Source organism: Choloepus didactylus, chromosome 3 (assembly GCF_015220235.1).
Source record: "Choloepus didactylus isolate mChoDid1 chromosome 3, mChoDid1.pri, whole genome shotgun sequence".
Classification (NCBI taxonomy): Eukaryota; Metazoa; Chordata; class Mammalia; order Pilosa; family Megalonychidae; genus Choloepus; species Choloepus didactylus.
The window spans coordinates 218,009,564-218,032,762 of record NC_051309.1 but is presented as its reverse complement, the minus strand read 5'-3'; the positions used below and the strand labels follow the sequence as shown (position 1 = coordinate 218,032,762).

General features: G+C 37.9%; 1 protein-coding gene across 1 annotated transcript in view; it reads left to right on the top strand.

Annotated features, from left to right (window-relative positions):
- The window catches only part of FUT10 (fucosyltransferase 10), an 89,009-nt gene extending 66,177 nt beyond the window's left edge, over positions 1–22,832 (top strand). Inside the window, exon 4 of the mRNA XM_037831337.1 lies at positions 22,118–22,832. Coding sequence (XP_037687265.1) covers positions 22,118–22,342 — 225 coding nt within the window. The 3' untranslated portion in view covers positions 22,343–22,832. The remainder of the gene's footprint in view (positions 1–22,117) is intronic.
- The last annotated feature ends 367 nt before the right edge of the window (positions 22,833–23,199 follow it).

Below are 23,199 nucleotides of genomic sequence, written 5' to 3'. Positions count from 1 at the left end.
TTAGGTATTCAACAGTGGTAGTTAATGAGTTCTGCCTTGATGAGTGGGACCCAAGGATTTGGGGTCTGTGCTTCACCATCATCTTCACCATGATGTTCTCTCTGCTCATGAGCCTGTGGAACCAGTATTGGGGAGCAGAGGTGGGCTGTCTGACATCCAAGAACAAGTCATTATTAGCCACTTCCTTTTTGTCACCCTCCTCTCAGTGGATGCTTTTTGGTAGGCCTTAATGTGAGATATTGATAGAAGCAGTGTTGATTCTGGTCCTAACATGGATATCAAAATTCACTAGGGCAGCTGCAGTTGGGTCTCTTGTCAGGTTAAACTCATGGTTATCTCCAGTCATCTATCATGATTTATCTTGTTTTGATCAGGGGTCAGAGAGGTGAATTAAATGGGGGATGTGATGGGGACCACAATCCTTGAGACTGATGGCAACACCAATCTCTGCAGTTTTTCCCAGGAAATGGTATTGCTTCAGCTTTACTGCCTTGGCTGAGAGGGCAGTTTTAAGGGCTTCTACTGGATCCTTCTTAATATAATGTCCCTTGCTCCCCAGATCAGAGAACTCATGTGAGAATTCTGCTAGCTGAATAACTGTATAACTCTCTCAGGTACTCATTTGGGAACCAAGGAAATAAACACAAAGTGGATTTGCAGATCCATTGAGGCTACTGTGAGATGGACATTGGCAAAAACTCCACTTATTACAAGGCTGCCATAAGCCCCCACTCTACCCAGAGGACCATGATAGAATTTTGAGTCTTCTGATAACAGTGTCAAATCAGACCCTGTATCCAACAGTCTTTGAAAATCTGGATATTCTGTTTTCCTTCTCCAGTGAACAGTTACTAGGGCAAATGTGACAGATTTCTTACAGTGCCATTGTTGGGTCCTTCAGCAACGGGCTCAATCTTGCATTCAGTGGACTCTGGTCTGCCAATTTAGGTTTTGAAACAGAGTGAGGGATCTTCAGTTTCCATTGTGGCACCTGACGTTGGCTTTCTGATTGCTATTTCTCTCTTACTTTCTCTCACACTCTATCGTGTTTACCTTTAGAAATCCCATGGTTCCTGTGGGTTAAGACAATGTCAATCTGACATTGTCACCTATTATGGTAATTACTTCCTCCTTGCCTCTGATGGTTAAGTGCTGATAATCTGGCCTCACTCATTCTGGAATCCCTGTTGATACTAGGAACTCTAGTTTCAAGGAGCATCTCTTACTTTCAGCTCCAGCATATTGAAGACAGTCACCACAGATCTTCTAATAATGCTAGTCTTTCTCTCACCAGTGTTTTCCATGTTGATTTAGTGAGGAAAGTGTCCTCTTGGCTCTCAGAGGGAACATAATCAGGTGGTTGGTTCTCAGGTCTTACATAGTACATCCATTCTAACACTCCCAACTCCCTGACCCTTTTGACCTCCTTCCTCAATATTATGCCAAATGATTCTGGCATCTATTTCTCATTTACTGTGGTCTGTCATCATGTCCAAGTTTCACGGAGCCATTCTACAAACTATTGGGGCCAGCTGCAGGGGTTCTTGCCAGAATGTTGAATTCCTCATCATAAGTGAGTTCTCCCAGGTCAAAAAAGTCTTCCTTATTTAGTCTGCTTAACCACCCTGGTCGTGCCCCTCAAGATACACTCCTACACATGCTTTCTCAATTCCTGACATTACACCTTAGCATGTCATACAATTCTTTTTGCATGTAATCTATTTCCTCCTAGAGCTAGGGATTCTACTTTCTGCCTTATGCACTAAGTGCTAGTGGTGAAACAGATGAAAGTCTTATCAATTAATGGCACCAGCAGTGGGGCTTTTGTTGCCTTTAGGTGAAGAATGCTTTCTAGGGCCACTCCTGGTACCAACCATCTAATATGAATTCCCCAGAAAAACAGAAATGCAGGCAGAGGTGTTTTTGCAATTACTTAATGAGGGAATTCAGTCTTAGCTAAATGTGCTGGTTGGTTCCAGGTTTCGCTAAATCCTCACATGGTGTGCACTATCCTCTGGGGGTCTCACTTTCTGGACGTCCAGAATTTTCCAGACCATAAGTTTCTGGTTTCCTTGTACCCAAGAGTTCAGTTCTCAGCTTATCTCTTTCCTCTCACACTTTACTATAAGCTGCAAGGAGAAGCCAGGCTGCATTTTCCACATTTAGTTTGAAGATCTCTTCGGCTAAGTATCTCAGCTCGTAGCTTTCAAACTCTGACTTCCGTCTGACACTGGGACTCAATTTTGCCAAATTCTCCTCCACTTTAAAACAAGGATTGCCTTTCTTCCAGTTGGCAGTGACACATTTATCATGTCTGTCTGAGGCCTCATCAGAAGTATCTTTAGGGTCCATATTTCTACCAACAATCTCTTCAAAGCAATCTAGGCCTTTTCTATCAAGCTCCTCATAATTCTTCCAGAATCTTCCCCTTATCCATTTAAAAAGCCATTCCAACATGTTGAGTATTTGCCAACTCAGCAGCACCCCACTTCTCTGGTACCAAAATCTGTTCTGGTTTGCTAAAGCTGCCATTAGCAAAATACCAGAAATGGATTGGCTTTTATGAATGGGTTTATTAGGTTACACTTTTACAATTCTAATGCTATAAAAGTACCCAAACTAAGGCATCAACAAGAGGATACTTCATTGAAGAAAGGCTGATGGTGTCCAGAACACCTCTGTCAGCTGGGAATGCATGTGGCTGGCATCTGCTGGTCCTTTGCTCCCATGTTCTGGTTTCAAAATGGCTTTCTCTAAAATGTCTCTGGGTTTCTGTCTTTCTTAGCTTCTCTCATCTCTCTTCTTTGTTCTCTAAGCATCTGGGAGTCCTTTCTTAGCTTCTCCAGGACAAACTGTGGGCTTCATCTCTTTAGCTTAGCATCTCCAAATATCTTTCTGTCTGCATCTCCAAATGTCTCCAAGCATCTGGGTCTGTGTCAGCTCTTAGCTTCTGCCAGGGGCAAACTCTGGGTTACATATCTTAACTTCTCTTCAAAATGTCTCTCTCAGCTTCTCTGAGCCTCTCCTCTCTGTGTGCTCTCTTAAAGGACTCCAGTGATCTAATTAAGACCCACCCTGGATGGGTGGGGTCCACACCTCCATGGAAATGATCTAATCAGAAGGTCTCACCTGTAGTTGGGTGTGTCACATCTCCATGGAAACAACCTAATCAAAAGGGTTCCACCCTAATCAAAAGACTAACAAGTTTGCCCAATAAGATTGCATTAAAGAACATGGCTCTTGTGAGGGGCATAATAGATAAAAACCAGTACAGCTAGGATGAGTGAGGAACAAGGCGAATGAAGCAGGAATAAAGGAAAGCCAATATGAAGATATGTTACTGAGCTGAGTGCTTTTAACTGGGACTGATTGCTTAATCCTTGGAATCCCACGACTGAGAAGCATATACTGCATCTTAGGAACTTCCTTCAGGGTAAGAATAGGGGGATAATTTATCCATTTGCTTTAGTCTTTTTTTGATCAAATATTTGCCCTCTGGGGCTTACCTCTCTCTCACTTTTCATGTTGCATATGTGTAGTGTGGGTGCTGAGAAGTGTTTCACAATGATTTCAGCAGTTAAATCCCAGGGCAGGAAGTGAGAGCCATATGGGAGTAAGTGAAGTTGGTCAGAGCCCATGCACCGCTAGAAAAGAGACACCTGAGGATGAGAGATTCAGGTACATACAGGGTGTCTGCTAGAGTGCAGCATCCTTACTCTCATTTATGCCTCGTATCCCCTAGTTTAGAGACCCACTCTTTCACTCTCTCTGGAGGATATATCTCAATTCTTGCTGGGTAGGGGAGCATCAGTTCCCTGTTTTTGCAGAATCTAAGGCAGAATTGCTTCATACCAGAATGACAAGCAACTCTTCTGTTTTAGTCCCATCTTTTTTTTTAACGCAATTTTATTGAGATATATTAAAAAACTATACAAACCATCTGAAGTATACAATAGCTGGCTCACAGTATCATCACATAGTTGTGCATACATACCCATGATCAATTTTAGAACATTTTCATTACCCTAGAAAAGAAATAAGAATAAAAAAGAAAACCCAAATTCTCCCATACCCCTTATCCCCCCCATTTTCTCCTGTTAGTGGCCTATAGTATTGGTGGGGTACATTTGTTACTGTTGATGAAAGAATATTAAAATCTTACTATTAACTATAGTCCATAGTTTACAATAGGACATTTCCCCCCATATACCCCTCTATTAATAAGTCCTTGTAATAGTGTCATACCTTTGTCCTAGTTCATGAAAGAACTTTTAAATATTTGTGCAGTTAACCACAGAGTTTATCTACCGCAAGATTCACTGTTATACGTTCCCATGTCTTAACCTCCAACTTTCCTTCTGGTGACATACATGACTCTAAATTTCTCCTTTCCACCATATTCACACACCATTTCAGTACTGTTAATCGTTCTCATAATTATGTGTTACTGTCACCTCTATCCCTTTCCAAATGTTTAAGTTCAGCCTAGTTAAACATTCTGCACATATTAAGCAACTGCTCCCCATTCTTTAGCCTCATTCTATATCCTGGTAATGTATATTTTATGCCTATGAGTTTACATATTACAATTACATATACATAATATAATTATATATCCATGAGATCATAAAATAATTGTCCCTTTGTGTCTGACTTATTTCACTAGCCCTATCTTTATACCCACTTTCAGAGATTTTTGATGCCACCAAATTCCTGAATTATCTTGGGGACTCTGCAGTATAAATTAAGTTGCTTGCTTTTCTGCTTTTCCCCCTGCTTCTTAGAATTCAGCTTTCTCAGGTCAACTAAGTCACTGGTTACCCATCCATTAACTTTGCAGCTTCCAAAATTTTGTTTCCATCGTTTGTCTGTCCTTGTGGTTTGTCTCCATCATTTTGTTTGTCTTTGTAAATCTATGCTTTAATTTAAAAAAATCTCTACTGTCATTTTAGTGGGGTTTCAGGAGGAAATGAAATTAAAAGTGAATGTCTAGTTAGCCATTTTTATGTGAAAGTCTCCACTCATTTTATTTATTGAACAAATTTGTTGAAAAAATATTCTTGTTTGAAACTTTTCTGGCATCATGCAACCTTTGGTACTAAATCACTTTAAGTCATCATTCACCAGGAGAAAATGAGCAGCTTGACATTTTCTTCCTTTGAATAAAATTTTATGTAATATCTAAGTGTGAACCTTTATGTTTTCTTGGTCATCGATGTCAACTGTTAAAAAATCTTCCAATAGGCATACTTTACATCAGAAACTTTCTTCTTAAAGATTAAACATGATGCTATTGGTGGTTAGGATGGTCTTTTTTTTCCCCATGAATTTCTTTGTTTTATTACTCATCTACTTATACACTGGATAAAGAGAGTGTCAGTCACAAGGTTTTTATAATCAGACGGTCACAAGATGAAAGCTATATAGTTATGCAGTCATTATCAAAGATCAAGGCTACTGGATTACAGTTCAGCAGTTTCAGGTATTTCCTTCTGGCTATTCTAATACACTAGAAACTAACAAGAAATATCTAGAAAATGAGTTGGTAGTCATAATCATTTGTTAAATTCTAACTTCTCGGTTACAACCTCTCCCTCTCATTTGATCATTCTCTCAATCTTCAGGGATATTTAGGCAATGACCATTCTAACTTCTTCATGCTGAAAAGTGGTGTTGACATTTTGGGGTAGGGGAATGAAACTGGTTGATGTTCTTGGAGAGGCTGGTATCTCTGGGCTTCAGGGCTTTGGGATGGTCTTTTGAAGTTAGAATTATAAATAAGGGATGCAAAAGGGGAGGATGTCTAGGAGAAATAAAGGATTCAAAATGTCATGACTTTAAACAACAATTTAGAGACGAATTTCTGTTTGTATTTAAGCTGAGCAAAACAGACTGTCTTTAAGTTAACAGAATTTACTTTGTAATCAGAGATGCCTTTAGTGATTTCTCATTGCTTTTTATATTTTAGATTGAAGATGTGAGGGAACAATCTCAACAGGGAGATTATCAGTTGCCTAATGTTTTCTACATGTAAACTATCCAACTCTTCATTGTTTATTTATTTATTTTCTCTTATCCTTTGGAAATGGTCTTGGATCATAGAATGTCAGAGTTGTAAGTAGATCACCTAATTCAACTTCCCAGCAATGACTGAATCCTAGCATTTCCATTTGACTCTTGTTTTACTTTACATCTCTTTGCTGAAATTCCTCTTATATCCATACATGCTGTCTACCTTTTCTGCTATATTCTTTAACATATTAATTGTAGTTAATATTGATTGATAGTATCAACATCTGAGTCATCTCTAAGTCTGGTTCTACTGATTGCTTTATCTATTGACAGTGATTTTGTTTGTGTTTTTTGTATATCATGATTTTTGATTGATTGCTAGACATCATGTATAGCAGAACAGTGAAGACAGATAAATAGTATTTATGCTTGGAAATAGGCACACCTCTTTTTCTGTCAGGCTGTTAGTGTGGGAGTTGATTCAGTTTAGTCAGGAGTGGATTTGGGTTTTGTGGTTGCTATTTTTACTTTTAGTGCTCCACAGGCTCTAGATTATTCCTCTGGTGGGCAGCTGCTACTGTGCTTCGAGTGGGGCCTGGGGTGCTGAAGAGTTTTTCTCAGTATTCCTGTGCCTCCATCAGCTTTTAGCAGTTCCCCCATGACTATGCCACAGAGGAGGTTTCTCTACATGTACTTGCTGCTTCTACAGCAGTAAGTGGCTATTGCTTGTTACTAGTGCCAGGCTCATGATGGCAGCAAGGTGGGTTCTTTGTTGCCTGGGTCCAGCCTCAGTCTTAGGCAGGCCTTGCATTCCCAGATGTCAGGTGTGGAACTTTCTCAGCATTCCCATCTCTTCTTCCCAAGAACCTAACTCTGTCTTGTATCAGTGGCTGGATTTGGATGGGAGAGAGTTTTGTGCCCCTCCCCAGTGGTAGGTGACCTCTGTTTGGTATCATTGTAGAATCTTAAGCCCCATACAGTTTCCAACCTTCCTTTCTCCCGGTGATAGATGGGTTTTGCCTCTGTCCTCCCCCAGAAGCAATGAATTTTTCCCTGGGACTTGGGGGCAGGAGAGTTAACTGCCCCTCCCCCAATGGTTTAAGGCTTTCAGTTGTTCCTTATAATTAAATTTTTTATTAGATAAGTTTTGAGTTTGCAGTACAATCATGCATAAAATATGGAATTCCCAAACACCAACCCACCACGAACACTTTGCATTGGTGTGCAACATTTGTTTCAATTGATGATAGCACTTTTTTATAATTGTACTGTTTTTTAACAGTAGTTACCTTTGTTACAATTGATGAAAGATTATTGAAATAGTACTATTAACTATTGTCCATATTTTGCACTAGGTGTATCTTTTCCCCATATACCAACCTATATTAACACCTTGTATTAGTGTTATATATTTATTATAATTCATGAAAGAAAATTCTTAAACTATTTACTATAGCCCATCATCTTCAATAGGGTTGACTGTTTACACAGTCCTATGTTTGTCTTTCAATTTTTATTTGAGTAACATATATGACCTAAAGTTTCTGCTTTACACCACATTCACCTATATAATTTATTCCTATTAATTACACTCACAATAATCCACTATCATCACCACCATCCATTTCCAAACATTCACAATCAACCTAAATAGAAATTCTGTACATATTAAGCATCAACGCCCCATTCTCTAATCCCAGTCTATTCCCTGGTAACCTATATTTTAGATTCTAAATCTATGAGTTTTCTTATTAAAATTAGTTCATATCAGTGAGATCATATAGCATTTGTCCTTTTCTGTCTGGTTCATATCATTTGGCATAATGTCCTCAGGGTTCATCTACATTGTCACATGCATCAGGACTTCATTCATTTCTGTGTCTGAATAATATTCCATTGTATGTATATACCACATTTTGTTTATCTGTTCATCTGCTGTAGGACACTTGGGTTGCTTCCATCTTTTGACAATTGTGAATAATGCTGCTAAGAACATCAGTGTGCAAATATCTGTTTGAGTCCCTGCTTTCAATTCTTCTGAGTATATACCTAGTAGTGGGATTATCGGGTCATATAGTAGTATGTATGCTTAGCTTCCTGAAGAAATGCCAAACTGTTTTCCATAGCATCTGCACCATTTTGCATTCCCACCAGCAGTTAATGAGTGTTCCTATTTCTCCACATCCTCTCAAACACCTGTAATTTTGTTTTTTTCAGTAGTAGCCATTCCAGTGTGTGTGAAATAATCCCATTGTGATTTTTTTTAATCTTCATTTTATTGAGATATATTCACATACCACGCAGTCATACAAAACAAATCGTACATTTGATTGTTCACAGTACCATTATATAGTTGTACATTCATCACCTAAATCAATCCCTGACACCTTCATTAGCACACACACAAAAATAACAAGAATAATAATTAAAGTGAAAAAGAGCAATTGAAGTAAAAAAGAACACTGGGTACCTTTGTCTGTTTGTTTGTTTGTTTCCTTCCCCTATTTTTCTACTCATCCATCCATAAACTAGACAAAGTGGAGTGTGGTCCTTATGGCTTTCCCAATCCCATTGTCACCCCTCATAAGCTACATTTTTATACAATTGTCTTCGAGATTCATGGGTTTTGGGTTGTAGCTTGATAGTTTCAGGTATCCACCACCAGCTACCCCAATTCTTTAGAACCTGAAAAGGGTTGTCTAAATTGTGCATAAGAGTGCCCACCAGAGTGACCTCTCGGCTCGTTTTGGAATCTCTCTGCCACTGAAGCTTATTTCATTTCCTTTCACATCCCCCTTTTGGTCAAGAAGATGTTCTCCATCCCATGATGCCAGGTCTACATTCCTTCCCGGGAGTCATATTCCACGTTGCCAGGGAGATTCACTCCCCTGGGTGTCTGATCCCACGTAGGGGGGAGGGCAGTGATTTCACCTTTCAAGTTGGCTTAGCTAGAGAGAGAGGACCACATCTGAGCAACAAAGAGGCATTCGGGAGGGGGCTCTTAAGCACAATTATAGGGAGGCCTAGCCTCTCCTTTACAGCAACCGTCATCCCAAGGGTAAAACCTATGGTAGAGGGCTCAACCCATCAAACCACCAGTCCCCTATGTCTGTGGTCATGTTAGCAACCATGGAGGTGGGGTAGGCCAATACCCCTGCATTCTCCACAGGCTCCTCAAGGGGGCACTACATATTTTCTTCCTTGTTTTTCTTTTTTTTTTTTTTTAACTTTTTTTTGTTTTTTAAATCAACTGTATGAAAAAAAAAATTAAAAAAAAACAAAAACACAACATACAATAAAAGAACATTTCAAAGAGACCATAACAAGGGAGTAAGAAAAAGACAACTAACCTAAGATAACTGCTTTGCTTCCAACCTGTTCCTCCTTTACCCCAAAAAAGTTACCTAATACAGCAACATTTCTGTGAACTTGTTCCTACTATACCCATCAGAAATTAACAGACCATAGTCATTCCTGGGCATCCCCAGAACGTTAAATAGCTTATCTGTTCTTCTTGGATTATTGTTCCCCCTTCCTTAATTGCTCTCTGTTGCTAGTTCCCCTACATTCTACATTATAAACCATTTGTTTTACATTTTTCAAAGTTCACATTAGTGGTAGCATATAATATTTCTCTTTTTGTGCCTGGCTTATTTCGCTCAGCATTATGTCTTCAAGGTTCATCCATGTTGTCATATGTTTCACGAGATCGTTCCTTCTTACTGCCGTGTAGTATTCCATCGTGTGTATATACCACATTTTATTTATCCATTCATCTGTTGAAGGACATTTGGGTTGTTTCCATCTCTTGGCAATTGTGAATAATGCTGCTATGAACATTGGCGTGCAGATATCTGTTCGTGTCACTGCTTTCCGATCTTCCGGGTATATACCGAGAAGTGCAATCGCTGGATCGAATGGTAGCTCTATATGTAGTTTTCTAAGGAACTGCCAGACTGACTTCCAGAGTGGCTGAACCATTATACAGTCCCACCAACAATGAATAAGAGTTCCAATTTCTCCACATCCCCTCCAGCATTTGTAGTTTCCTGTTTGTTTAATGGCAGCCATTCTAACCGGTGTTAGATGGTATCTCATTGTGGTCTTAATTTGCATCTCTCTAATAGCTAGTGAAGCTGAACACTTTTTCATGTGTTTCTTGGCCATTTGTATTTCGTCTTCAGAGAACTGTCTTTTCATATCTTTTGCCCATTTTATAATTGGGCTGTCTGTACTATTGTCATTGAGTTGTAGGATTTCTTTATATATGCAAGATATCAGTCTTTTGTCAGATACATGGTTTCCAAAAATTTTTTCCCATTGAGTTGTCTGCCTCTTTACCTTTTTGAGAAATTCCTTTGAGGTGCAGAAACTTCTAAGCTCGAGGAGTTCCCATTTATCTGTTTTTTCTTTTGTTGCTCGTGCTTTGGGTGTAAAGTCTAGGAAGCAGCCGCCTAATACAAGGTCTTGAAGATGTTTTCCTACATTATCTTCTAGGAGTTTTATGGTACTTTCTTTTATATTGAGATCTTTGGTCCATTTTGAGTTAATTTTTGTGTAGGGGGTGAGGTAGGGGTCCTCTTTCATTCTTTTGGATATGGATATCCAACTCTTCCAGCCCCATTTGTTGAAAAGACCATTATGACTCAGGTCAGTGACTTTGGGGGCGTTCCATTTTCTTCAATGTTTAGAAAGAGTTTGAGTAAGATTGGTGTCAGTTCTTTCTGGGAAGTTTGGTAGAATTCCCCTGTGAAGCCATCTGGCCTTGGGCATTTATTTGTGGGAAGATTTTTGATGACTGATTGGATCTCTTTGCTTGTGATGGGTTGGTTGAGGTCTTCTATTTCTTCTCTGGTCAGTCTAGGTTGTTCATATGTTTCCAGGAAATTGTCCATTTCCTCTACATTATCCAGTTTGTTGCCATACAGTTGTTCATAGTATCCTCTTATAATTTTTTTTAATTTCTTCAGGATCTGCAGTTATGTCACCTTTTTCATTCATTATTTTGTTTATATGGGTCTTCTCTCTTTTTGATTTTGTCAGTCTAGCTAGGGGCTTGTCAGTCTTGTTGATCTTCTCAAAGAACCAACTTTTGGTGATATTTATCCTCTCTATTGTTTTTTTGTTCTCTATGTCATTTATTTCTGCTTTAATCCTTGTTATTTCTTTTCTTCTACTTGGTTTAGGATTGGTTTGCTGTTCATTTTCTAGCTTCTTCAGTTGATCCATTAGTTCTTTGATTTTGGCTCTTTCTTCCTTTTTAATATATGCATTTAGTGCTATAAATTTCCCCCTTAGCACTGCTTTTGCTGCATCCCATAGGTTTTGGTATGTTGCGTTCTCATTTTCATTCGTCTCTATATATTTAGCAATTTCTCTTGCTATTTCTTCTTTAACCCTCTGATTGTTTAGGAGTGTGTTGTTTAACCTCCAGGTATTTGTGAATTTTCTAAGTCTGATGGTTATTGACTTCTAATTGTATTCCATTGTGGTCAGAGAATGTGCTTTGAATAATTTCAATCTTTTTAAATTTATTGAGGCTTGTTTTATGTCCCAGCATATGATCTATTCTGGAGAAAGTTCTGTGAGCACTAGAAAAGTATGTGTATCCTGGTGATTTGGGATGTAATGTTCTGTATATGTCTGTTAAATCTAATTCATTTATCAGATTGTTTAGGTTTTCAGTTTCCTTATTGGTCTTCTGTCTGGTTGATCTATCTATAGGAGAGAGTGATGTGTTGAAATCTCCCACAATTATTGTGGAAACATCCATTGCTTCCTTTAGTTTTGCCAGTGTTTCTCTCATGTATTTTGTGGCACCTTGATTGGGTGCATAGACATTTACGATTGTTATTTCTTCTTGTTGAATTGCCCCTTTTATGAGTATGTAGTGGCCTTCTTTGTCTCTCAAAACATCCCTGCATTTAAAGTCTATTTTATCTGAGATTAATATTGCTACACCTGCTTTCTTTTGGCTGTAGCTTGCATGAAATATTTTTTTCCATCCTTTCACTTTCAGTTTCTTTGTGTCCCTGTGTCTAAGATGAGTCTCTTGTATGCAACATATTGATGGTTCATTTTTTTTTGATCCATTCTGTGAATCTATATCTTTTAATTGGGGAGTTTAATTCATTTACATTTAATGTTATAACCATGAAGGCATTTCTTGAATCAGCCATCTTATCCTTTGGTTTATGTTTATCATATATATTTTTCCCTTCTCTCTATTAATATCCTTTATTGTACCCATACCGAATCTCTTTAGTACTGAACCTTTCTCCAAGTCTCTCTGTCCTTTCTTTGTTTCTCTGTCTGTAGGGCTCCCTTTAGTATCTCCAGTAGGGCAGGTCTCTTGTTAGCAAATTCTCTCAGCATTTGTTTGTTTGTGAAAAATTTAAGCTCTCCCTCAAATTTGAAGGAGAGCTTTGCTGGATAAAGTATTCTTGGTTGGAAATTTTTCTCACTCAGAATTTTAAATATATCATGCCACTGCCTTCTTGCCTACATGGTGGCTGCTAGTAGTCACTACTTAGTCTTGTGCTGTTTCCTTTGTATGTGGTGAATTGCTTTTCTCTTGCTGCTTTCAGAACTTGCTCCTCTTCTTCCGTGTTTCACAGTGTGATCAGAGTATGTCTCAGAGTGGTTTAATTTGGATTTATTCCATTCGGAGTTCGCTGAGCATTTATGATTTGTGTATTTATGTTGTTTAGAAGATTTGGGAAGTTTTCCCCAACAATTTCTTTGAATACTCTTCCTAGACCTTTACCCTTTTCTTCCCCTTCTGGAACACCAATGAGTCTTATATTCGGACGTTTTATATCATCTATCATATCCCTGAGGTCCGTTTCAATTTTTTCAATTTTTTTCCCCATTCTTTCTTTTATGCTTTCATTTTCCATTCTGTCATCTTCCAGGTCACTGATTCATTGTTCAACTTCCTCTAGTCTTGTACTGTGAGTGTCCAGAATCTTTTTAATTTGTTCAACAGTTTCTTTAATTTCCATAAGATCATCTATTTTTTTATTTAGTCTTGCAATGTCTTCTTTATGCTCGTCTAGGGTCTTCTTGATATCCTTTGTATCCCGTACTATGGTCTCATTGTTCATCTTTAGTTCTTTGAGTAGCTGCTCTAGGTGCTGTGTCTCTTCTGGTCTTTTGATTTGAGTGCTTGGGCTTGGGTTATCCATATCGTCTGGTTTTTTCATATGCTTTATAATTTTCTGTTGTTTTTGGCCTCTTGGCATTTGCTGAACTTGATAGGGTTCTTTTAGGATGTGTAGACCAACTGAAGTCCTTATCTCTAATTTATCAGATCTACAGCTTTGTGGAGTACACTTTCTCTAACTAACCAGCAGGTGGCGTTCAGGAGCCACCTGTTCTCCACAAGCTAGTTCTCCCCTGCTTAGCCTTTTTGGTGAGTGGGGGAGTGAGTCTTGTGGGGTCCAATTGCTGTACCAAGGTTGTGTGTGTAGTTGGTGTTGCCCTCCCTGTATATGGGGCGTGTTTCTGGGCAGTCAGGGAGAGGGGGTGGGTGGCTCTAACAATCAAATCTCCCTGGTGATCCTGGAGTTTTAAAGCTGCTGCAATAGTCTAATCCTTCAGTTCAGTCCTGCCACAGTTTGTCTCTGCCACTTACCCACAAGTCCTTGGTATTGGCGTATGGCTCCTGAGACTTGCAAGTGGGTCCCTCTTCCAGGCCGTGCACCCCCTGGTCCTCTGTTGAGGGATGACTGTGCTATGTCACAGGTGAGTGCCGTCCCCCCAGGGCGGTTCTGGGCTGTTGGGCTGTGTAGGGAGGCTCCCAGTCTGCTGAAATGATGGCTGAATGGGGCTTTCTTTTTTTTTTTTTTTTTTTAATCATTTTATTGAGATATATTCACATACCACGCAGTCATACAAAACAAATCGTACTTTCGATTGTTTACAGTACCATTACATAGTTGTACATTCATCACCTAAATCAATCCCTGACACCTTCATTAGCACACACACAAAAATAACAAGAATAATAATTAGAGTGAAAAAGAGCAATTGAAGTAAAAAAGAACACTGGGTACCTTTGTCTGTTTGTTTCCTTCCCCTATTTTTCTACTCATCCATCCATAAACTAGACAAAGTTGAGTGTGGTCCTTATGGCTTTCCCAATCCCATTGTCACCCCTCATAAGCTACATTTTTATACATCTGTCTTCGAGGTTCATGGGTTCTGGGTTGCAGTTTGATAGTTTCAGGTATCCACCACCAGCTACCCCAATTCTTTAGAACCTAAAAAGGGTTGTCTAAAGTGTGCGTAAGAGTGCCCACCAGAGTGACCTCTCGGCTCGTTTTGGAATCTCTCTGCCACTGAAGCTTATTTCATTTCCTTTCACATCCCCCTTTTGGTCAAGAAGATGTTCTCCGTCCCACAATGCCGGGTCTACATTCCTCCCCGGGAGTCATATTCCACGTTGCCAGGGAGATTCACTCCCCTGGGTGTCTGATCCCACGTAGGGGGGTGGGCAGTGATTTCACCTTTCAAGTTGGCTTAGCCAGAGAGAGAGGGCCACATCTGAGCAACAAAGAGGCATTCAGGAGGAGACTCTTAGGCACAAATATAGGGAGGCCTAGCCTCTCCTTTGCAGCAACCGTCTTCCCAAGGGTAAAACTTATGGTAGAGGGCTCAACCCATCAAACCACCAGTCCCCTATGTCTGTGGTCATGTTAGCAACCATGGAGGTGGGGTAGGCGAATACCCCTGCATTCTCCACAGGCTCCTCAAGGGGGCACTACATCATTTTTTTTTCCTTGTTTTTCTTTCTTTCTTTTTTTTTTTTTTTTAACTTTCCCTTCTTTTTTAAATCAACTGTATGAAAAAAAAAGTTAAAAAGAAAACAAACATACAATAAAAGAACATTTCAAAGAGACCATAACAAGGGAGTAAGAAAAAGACAACTAACCTAAGATAACTGCTTAACTTCCAACATGTTCCTACTTTACCGCAAGAAAGTTACATAATATAGCAACCTTTCTGTGAAGAATGGGGCTTTCTTAATTCACACTGCTCCACCTTCCCAACTCTGGGACAATCAGCTGAGGTTGCAGGGAAGGCTAATGTCCACGCCCAGTTTTGTGGTGTGTGCCTGTTATTTGAAGCACTTCCGTCACACTGGGTTGTCTGGGGCAGCTCTGGGCTGTGGGGCTGGCGATGGGCAGGAGTGTTTCCTGTCCACCAGGATGATGGCTGTGAGCGGACACCCCCCTTTTCTTGGGAAGTTGTGGTGTTTAGTGAATTTTCTCAGCCACTGGATTATTGCCTTTTGTCTCAGAGCTCTCTTAGTTCTGCTCTTGTCTTGACCTGCCCAAATTGCAAGTCTTTGAAGCTTTCTGTATTGGGCTTCTTAGAGTAATTGTTTTAGAAAAAGAAAAAAGGATTAAAAAAAAAAAGGGCCCTCCTCAGAGATCTAATGGGTTATTGAAATGCTAAGAGACAAAGCAATTAGGGCCATTAAGGAAAGGTCCACAGGGCAGAGATATCAGCTTTTCTTCGGGATTTGCATATGAGCCTGAGGGCCTGAGCTCTGCCCTTCCCCTTTCTATGTTCACCAGAACTCCAAAAATCCTCCGCTTTTATTTTGGAGTTTTTCGTGCTGTTTTTTTCTATGCCTGTCTCCTCTCTGCTGGGCTGGCTGCTCTGAGATTCTCTGGTGTCTGGTCTCAGTCTATCTATGGTTGGAATTTGGATCAGTAGAATGAGTTTCCGATAAGAGCTGCCACTGCAGTTCTCCCTTCTCCTTCCCAGAGCTGACAGCCCCTCCTCCCCCGGGACTGAGCCTGGCAGGGGCGGGGGTGCAGGTCCCCTGGCCTCAAAACTTACAGATTTCGGTGATCTCAGCAGTTCCACGTTTTCATGAGTGTTGTATAAAGTATGCCCAAAGTCAAATTGCTCTGTGGTGTCCAGTCCACGCAGTTCCTGGCTTTCTACCTACTTTCCTGGAGGAGTAACTAAAACATACAGCTCACCAGTCCGCCATCTTGCCCCGCCTCCCCTCATTGTGATTTTGATTTGCATTTCCCTCATACCTAATGATGTTGAGCATCTTTTCATGTGCTTTTTAGCCATTTGTATATCCTCTTTGGAAAAATGTCTGGTCAAGTCTTTTGTCCATTTTTAAATTGGGTTGTTTGTCTTTTTATTGTTGAGTTGTAGGATTTCTTTATATATTCTGGATATTAAACCCTTATTGGGTATGTGGTTTCCAAATATTTTCTCCCATTGGGTAAGTTGTGTTTTCACTTTCATGGCAAAGTCCTTGGAAGAGCAAAAGTTTTTGATTTTGATGATGTTCCATATGTCTATTTTTTCTTTCATTGCTTGCACTTTGGGTGTAAAGTCTAAACCATTGCCTAACACAAGGTCTTGAAGATGCTTTCCTACATTTTCTTCTACGAGTTTTATACTACTGGTTCTTATATTTACATCTTTGATCCATTTTGATTTAATGTTTGTATATGATGTTAGACAAGGGTCCTCTTCATTATTTTGGATATGGATATACAGTTTTCCCAGCACCATTCGTTGAAGAGACTATTCTTTTCAAATTGAGTGGACTTTACAGCCTTGTCAAATATCAATTGACCATAGGTGTGAGGTTCTATTTCTGGGCTTTCAAGTTTATGCCATTGGTCAATATATCTATCCTTGCACCAGTACTATGCTGTTTTTACCACAATAGCTTTGTAGTATGTTTTAAGGCAAGAAATGTGAGTCTTCCAACTTTCTTCTTCTTTTTCATATTTTTGGTTATTTGGTCTTCCTAACCCATCTAAATAAATTTGATTAATTGTCTTTTCTATTTCTGCAAAGAAGGCTCTTGGAACTTTGATTGGTATTGCATTGAATCTGTATATCATTTTGAGTAGAGTTGACATTTTAATATTTAGTCCTCCAGTTCATGAACATGGAATGTCCTTCCCTTTATTTAGTCTTCATTGAATTCTTTTAGTAATGTTTTGTAGTTTTTTGTGTACAAATCCTTTACATCCTTGTTAAATTTATTTCTATATATTTGATTCTTTTAGTTGCAATTGTAAATGGATTTTTTCTTTGATTTCCTCTTCAGATTGCTCATTACTAGTGTATAGAAACACTACTGATTTTTGCATGTTGTTTTTGTAACTTGCTACTTTGCTGAATTTATTAGCTCTGGTAGCTTTGACGTAGATTTTTTGGGACTTTCTATCTATAGGATTATGTCGTCTGCAAGTAGTGAAAGTTTTGTTCCTTCCTTTCCAATTTGGATGCCTTTTATTTCTTTTTCTTGGCTAACTGCTTTAGCTAGAACTTCTAGCACAGTGTTGATTAACAGTAGTGACAGTAGGTATTCCTGTCTTGTTACAGATCTTAGAGGGAAAGCTTTCAGTCTTTGTCCATTGAGTTAGCTGTGGGTTTTTCATATATGCCCTTTATCATGTTGAGGAAATTTCATTATATTCCTATTTTTCTAAGTGTTTTTATCAAGAAGTCATGCTGGATTTTGTCAAATGCCTTTTCTGCATCAGTGGAGATGATCATGTGGTTTTTCCCCTTTGTTTTTTTAGTGTGGTATATTATATTAATTGATTTTCTTATATTGAACCACTTTTGCATACCTGTTGCATAAAACTCACTTGATCATGGTGTACAATTCTTTTAATGTGTTCTTGTATTCAGTTTGCAAGTATTTTGTTGAGAATTTTTGTGTCTACATTAATATGAGAATTCTGTAATTTTCTTTCCTTCTAGTATCTTTATCTGGCTTTCATATTAAGGTGATGTTGGCTTCGTAGAATGAGTTAGGTGTTGTTCACTCCTCTTCAGTTTTTTGGAGGAGTTTGAGCAGGATTGATATTCTTCTTGGAATGATTGGTAGAATTCACCTGTGAAGCCATCTGGTTCTGGGCTTTTCTTTGTTGGCTGCTTACTGATGACCAATTCAATCACTTCGCTTGTAATTGGTTTATTGAGATCTTCTGTTTCTTCTGGAGACAGTGTAGATTGTTTGTGTGTTTCCAGGAATTTGTTCATTTCATCTAGATCGTCTAATTTGTTGGCATATGGTTGTTCATAGTATCCCCTTATGATCTTTTTAATTCTTTGGGGTCAATATTAATGTCCCCTGTCTCATTTCTGATTGTATTTATTTGCATCTTCTCTCTTTTTTTGTCAGTCTAGCTAAGGGTTTGTCACTTTTAGTGGTCTTTTCATAGAACCAACTTTTGGTTTTGTTAATTCTCTCTATTGTTTTTTTTATTATTTTTTTATTGTAGAATATAACATTTACACATAAAAGTGATTACTTTCCAGTTACAATTTAACAAGTAGTTAGAGAGCAAATTTCAAAGAATATTCTAAGTTACAGCTCCACATTTTCAGTTATTTTCTTAATGTGAAATATAACATAGATACAAAAAGGTAATAGCTTTCAAAGTATAATTTAACAAGTAGTTATATGGGAAATTTCCAAAGTTGTTATGAGTTATAGTACCATTGTTTCAGTTATTTCCTTATTATGAAATATAGCATATATACAAAAAGGTGATAGCTATCAAATTACAATATAACAAGTAGCTACAGAACAAATTTCAAAGGATGCTATGTATTAAAGTTCCACCATTTCAATTCTTTCCTTCTAGCTATTCTAATACCCTAGCAACTAAGAAAAAGAAAATTATATAAAGATTCAGTTTTCATAATCTTTTGTTAAATTCCAACTTGTTTATTGCTACCCCTTATTCTCCATTTCATTTATTTCTGCTCTAATCTTTGTTATTTCTTTCCTTCTGCTTGCCTTGAGATTGGTTTCCTGCTCTTTTTCTTTTCCTCCAAGTGTGCAGTTAGCTCTTTCTTCCTTTTTAATGTAAGTATTGAAGGCAATAAATTTCCCTCTCAGCACTGCCTTAGCTGCATCCCCAAAGTTTTAATATATTGTATTCTCATTTCCAGATATTTACTAACTTCTCTTGTAATTTCTTTTACCCATTGATTCAGAGCATGTTGTTTAGCCTCCATATATTTGTGAATTTTCTGGTTCTTCACCTGTCATTGATTTCCAGCTTCATTCCATTGTGGTCAGAGAGAGTGCTTTGTATGATTTCAGTCTTTTTGAATTTTTTGTGACTTGTTTTGTGACCCAACATATGGTCTATCCTGGAGAACAGTTACTTAAGAAGAATGTATATCCTGCTCTTGGGGGCTCAATATTCTGTAAATGTCTGATATGTCTTGTTCACTTATCATATTATTTAGGTCTCTGTTTCCTTAGTAATCTCTGTCTAGATGTTCTGTCTATTGATGAGAGTGGTGTATTGAAGTCTCCAGCTATTATTGTAAAGATATCTATTTCTCCTTCCAATTTTTATAGTGTTTGCCTTGTGTATTTTGGGGCACCCTAGTTAGGTGCACACATATTTATGATTTTCTTCTTGGTGAATTGCCCCTTTTATTAATATATAGTGTCCTTTTTAGTCTTTTATAATGGCTTTTGACTTAAAGTTTACTTTGATTACTATTTGCATGAAATATCTTTTTCCAACCTCTCACTTACAGCCTATTTGTGTCTTTGGGTCTATGGTGAGTCTCTTATAAACAACATATAGTTGAATTATGCTTTTTAAATACATTCTTCCAATCTTTGCCTTTGATTGGGGAGTTTAATCCATTAACCTTCAGTGCTATTTCTGTAAAGGCAGCACTTATTTCAACCATTTTTTCCTTTGGTTTGTATAAGTCATATCTTTTTTTTTTTTTGTTTTTGTTTTTGTTTTGCCCTCTCTTTTCCTTTATTGCAACCTCCTTTCCTGTATAGTTGATCTTTTGTGATGTATTTGCCTGATCCCTTTCTCATTTCTGTTTCTGTATATTTTTAAAATACTTTCATATTACCTTGGGGTTTAAATTGTAAAACCTACATCTATAACCTAATAATGTGAAAAGATACCATTTAGCTGCAATAGCTTACGTTTCTCTGCTCTCATATCCTCATGTTTTCCCTTTTTATGTTGCTTTTGTCTCACTTTTTCACTCCATATTTTGTCTTTTTCTTGTTCAGTTGCATTCTGACTTTTATAGGAATTAAAGAACAGAGTTGTATATTGAGGATACAGTACTATTGGGTTTTAAAAAAATTAATGAGAAATTTCATTTTTATTGATTAAAAGCATAAATGTCCATGTACATATACATGAAATTATATTAAAATATTTGCATACATTAAATATGTATTTTTGTGTGAATTCAGAAGTTTTATATTAAAAGAATTTTGAGTTCAAAAATGTATTATACTTGTTAATAATTACCAATATTTTTATTTTGCTGTACTTTTTATCAGAATTTCTGGAACACTTTCAACATTAATATATATTAAGATTTTAGAAAAATAAAAGATGGGTATAATCCCTAAATAAAAGCAATTTGTAGGTGACACAGCAGCAATCTAGCAATGTACCAAACCACTATGTACATTCAAGTTAAAAAGGTTTTCTAGTTTGTACAATTTTTAAAATTTCCTTTCAAAAAGCATACTAATTGTATTTTTAAATACATATCTTAAATGCCTAAAGCTAATAGTATTCTCCCTTTACCAAAAAAAATTGTAGTGAAATTCATGGTGGGTATGTGGTGACAAGATGCTTTGAACATGGCTTATCTGAAACGTATTCCATTTGCTGTATTTTCTACTAGTAAAGCATTCAGGATGAAAACATTTAGACTTCAGCCTATTTGATTTACACATTTGTGGAGTTTATTATGTAGGAATATATTCTTCATATAATTTTAACAATCTTTTCCTGGCCAAAAATTAATTATGCTCATTATAAAGCTGTTGGAAAACAGAAATGTATGGAGAAAATAAAAACACTGTAAACCTACCATTGGTTGCTCTGTGATCACAGCTCACTGTTGGGTTCAAGGAAAGTTCTCATTTTAGAGTAGGAGTCATGTTCTCTTCCAGTTTTCTACATGCTACATGGAAGCAAAAATCTCTGCTAATAATAATTTTTGTACATAGTGTGAGATAGGGATCCAACTTCATTATTTTCTATGCAGAAATTCAATTTTTTTTCCCATAATGGTAACATTCCTCAGTGGATCTCACCATTGCCTTTTAATTTCTGGTATTGCTGTCAAGAAATCCAAAGTTATTCCAATTTTGGACTGCCAGAATATGACTTTTTCTCTCAGGGAGCTTGTAGAATCTCTTTTCAGAAATTTAATAATAATTTACCTTGGCAAGAGACTATATGCTTTCATTGTGCTGGGGTCTCTGTGGGCCCTTTGCGTGTGAAACTTAGGTTCTTCAATTTGGGGGAATTTTTTGGAATTGTTTCCTTGAATATTTCTTTCCTTCCTTCTCTCTTTTCTGGAACTCTGAATATTTCTATATTGGACCTATGGGACTGGTCCTCTAATAAAAATGATAAAGAACCAACCTCTGAGGTCCAATATTCTAATACTTTTTCCATTTTTTTACCCTTTTCTTCTGCTTTGTAGAATATTCCTCAACTTTGTCGTTCTCTCCTTCACTGATGGTTTTATTTTTGCTGTTATGCATTTAATTTCTAAGGTTGCATTTTTTTGATCTCTGAATATTTAATTTTCAGGTATTTGGTTCTGTTTACATTGATGAAATATCTTCATTTATCTTTCTGAGGATTATGCAGTTTTTTTTCCCTCGAAGTTTTCTGAAAATTCATTCCCCTTGCCTTGCCTGTATTTCCTCTATATTCCATGTTGGCAGTTTGTCTTAGGTGTTTTGTAATTTTGTTTTACCTGCTCACATTTGGGCAGTTTGGAGACTCTGAGCATGAGTGAAGCTTGTTGACTGTGAGCTTCATTGTAGGGTGATAGGGCTAAGTTGTTTCCTTAGGGAAACACCTATATGTCCTCCTGGACATATCAAATTCCCTAGAGAAACAACTTCTTTGTCCTTTATTTAATTTTACAACTATTGAGACTCTATGAAGTAAAGATACTTGCTTTAGGAAAAGTATGTGCTGGATTCTATTATTATGAGGCAAGAACACAGAAATTATCATATGTTCTTAATTCTTTTTTTTTTTTGTTCTTCTTTCTCCTTCTCTCAATGCAGGGCTTACCACCGAAAAGGTGGAAGGCAGAAGTTACCCACCTGAGTTGCCCGGAGCCTGCAGTGTTTGCTTTCTCATCTCTGGCTCCACGTAGGGGCTCTTTGAGAGAGATGTGGATTCCAAGCTTCCAGCAATCCAAGAAAGAAGCCCAGGCACTGAGGTGGCTGGTGGACAGGAATCAAAACTTTTCAACTCAAGAATTTTGGAGCCTAGTGTTCAAAGACTAATTTCGGAAAGTATCAGGATGCCATACACTAGAGCCTTCTTGAAGTTTGCTTTTTAAGTTGCCTTAGTATTTGAATTTAATAGCCATTCTCTTGAGTATCCTTTAGGATAAGAATTAATTGCTGCAGTACTCATAATGAGCCCTATCAAATAATATACATTACCCTCAGGGGTCACCTTTTAATTTTTATACTAAAAAAGTAAATATTTCTTATGGATTTTGGTCATCTTCAGTTTACATATCTGAGTCTGTGTACCTATTGCCTTTTGTGGAAATTCACCTGACTTAGAGCGCTTTCCTCCCTGCGTGGGAGTCAGAGCATTGAGCTGTGGAATCTTGACATTTGCCTCATATCAGCAGTTTATTGGTCCTTGGTGAGCCCAGTGTCCTGCTCAGCATGAACATGGAATGCATTAGAACTTGGCAATGAGAAAATTCTGTGTGTGGGTTTCCCAGGGTGGAAGTGAATAATAAAAGCTGTGTAAAGTTTACCCATTATCTATTCTTTAAGTCAAAAGAACATGTGCCTATCTCTCCGTTCTTCTCCTTACCCTCAGCCGTCCCTCTAAACTTTTTTTTTAATTCAGTTTTATTGAGATATAGTCACATACCATACAGTCATCCATGGTGTACAAGCAGCTGTTCACAGTACCATCTTATAGTTGTGCATCCATCACCCCAATCTGTTTTTGAAAATTTTCCTCCTCTAAACTTTTTAATTTTCATCTTGCCCTGTGCAGCACCCTCTCTGCGAAAAGCAGTATGTCTTGTAAAGAAGTGACTTCTCTTTATGGGTTTTGATCACTAAGATGTTCCCGGTTGTCCCTTGTACTGCTGAGCAGAAGAACAATAAGAATT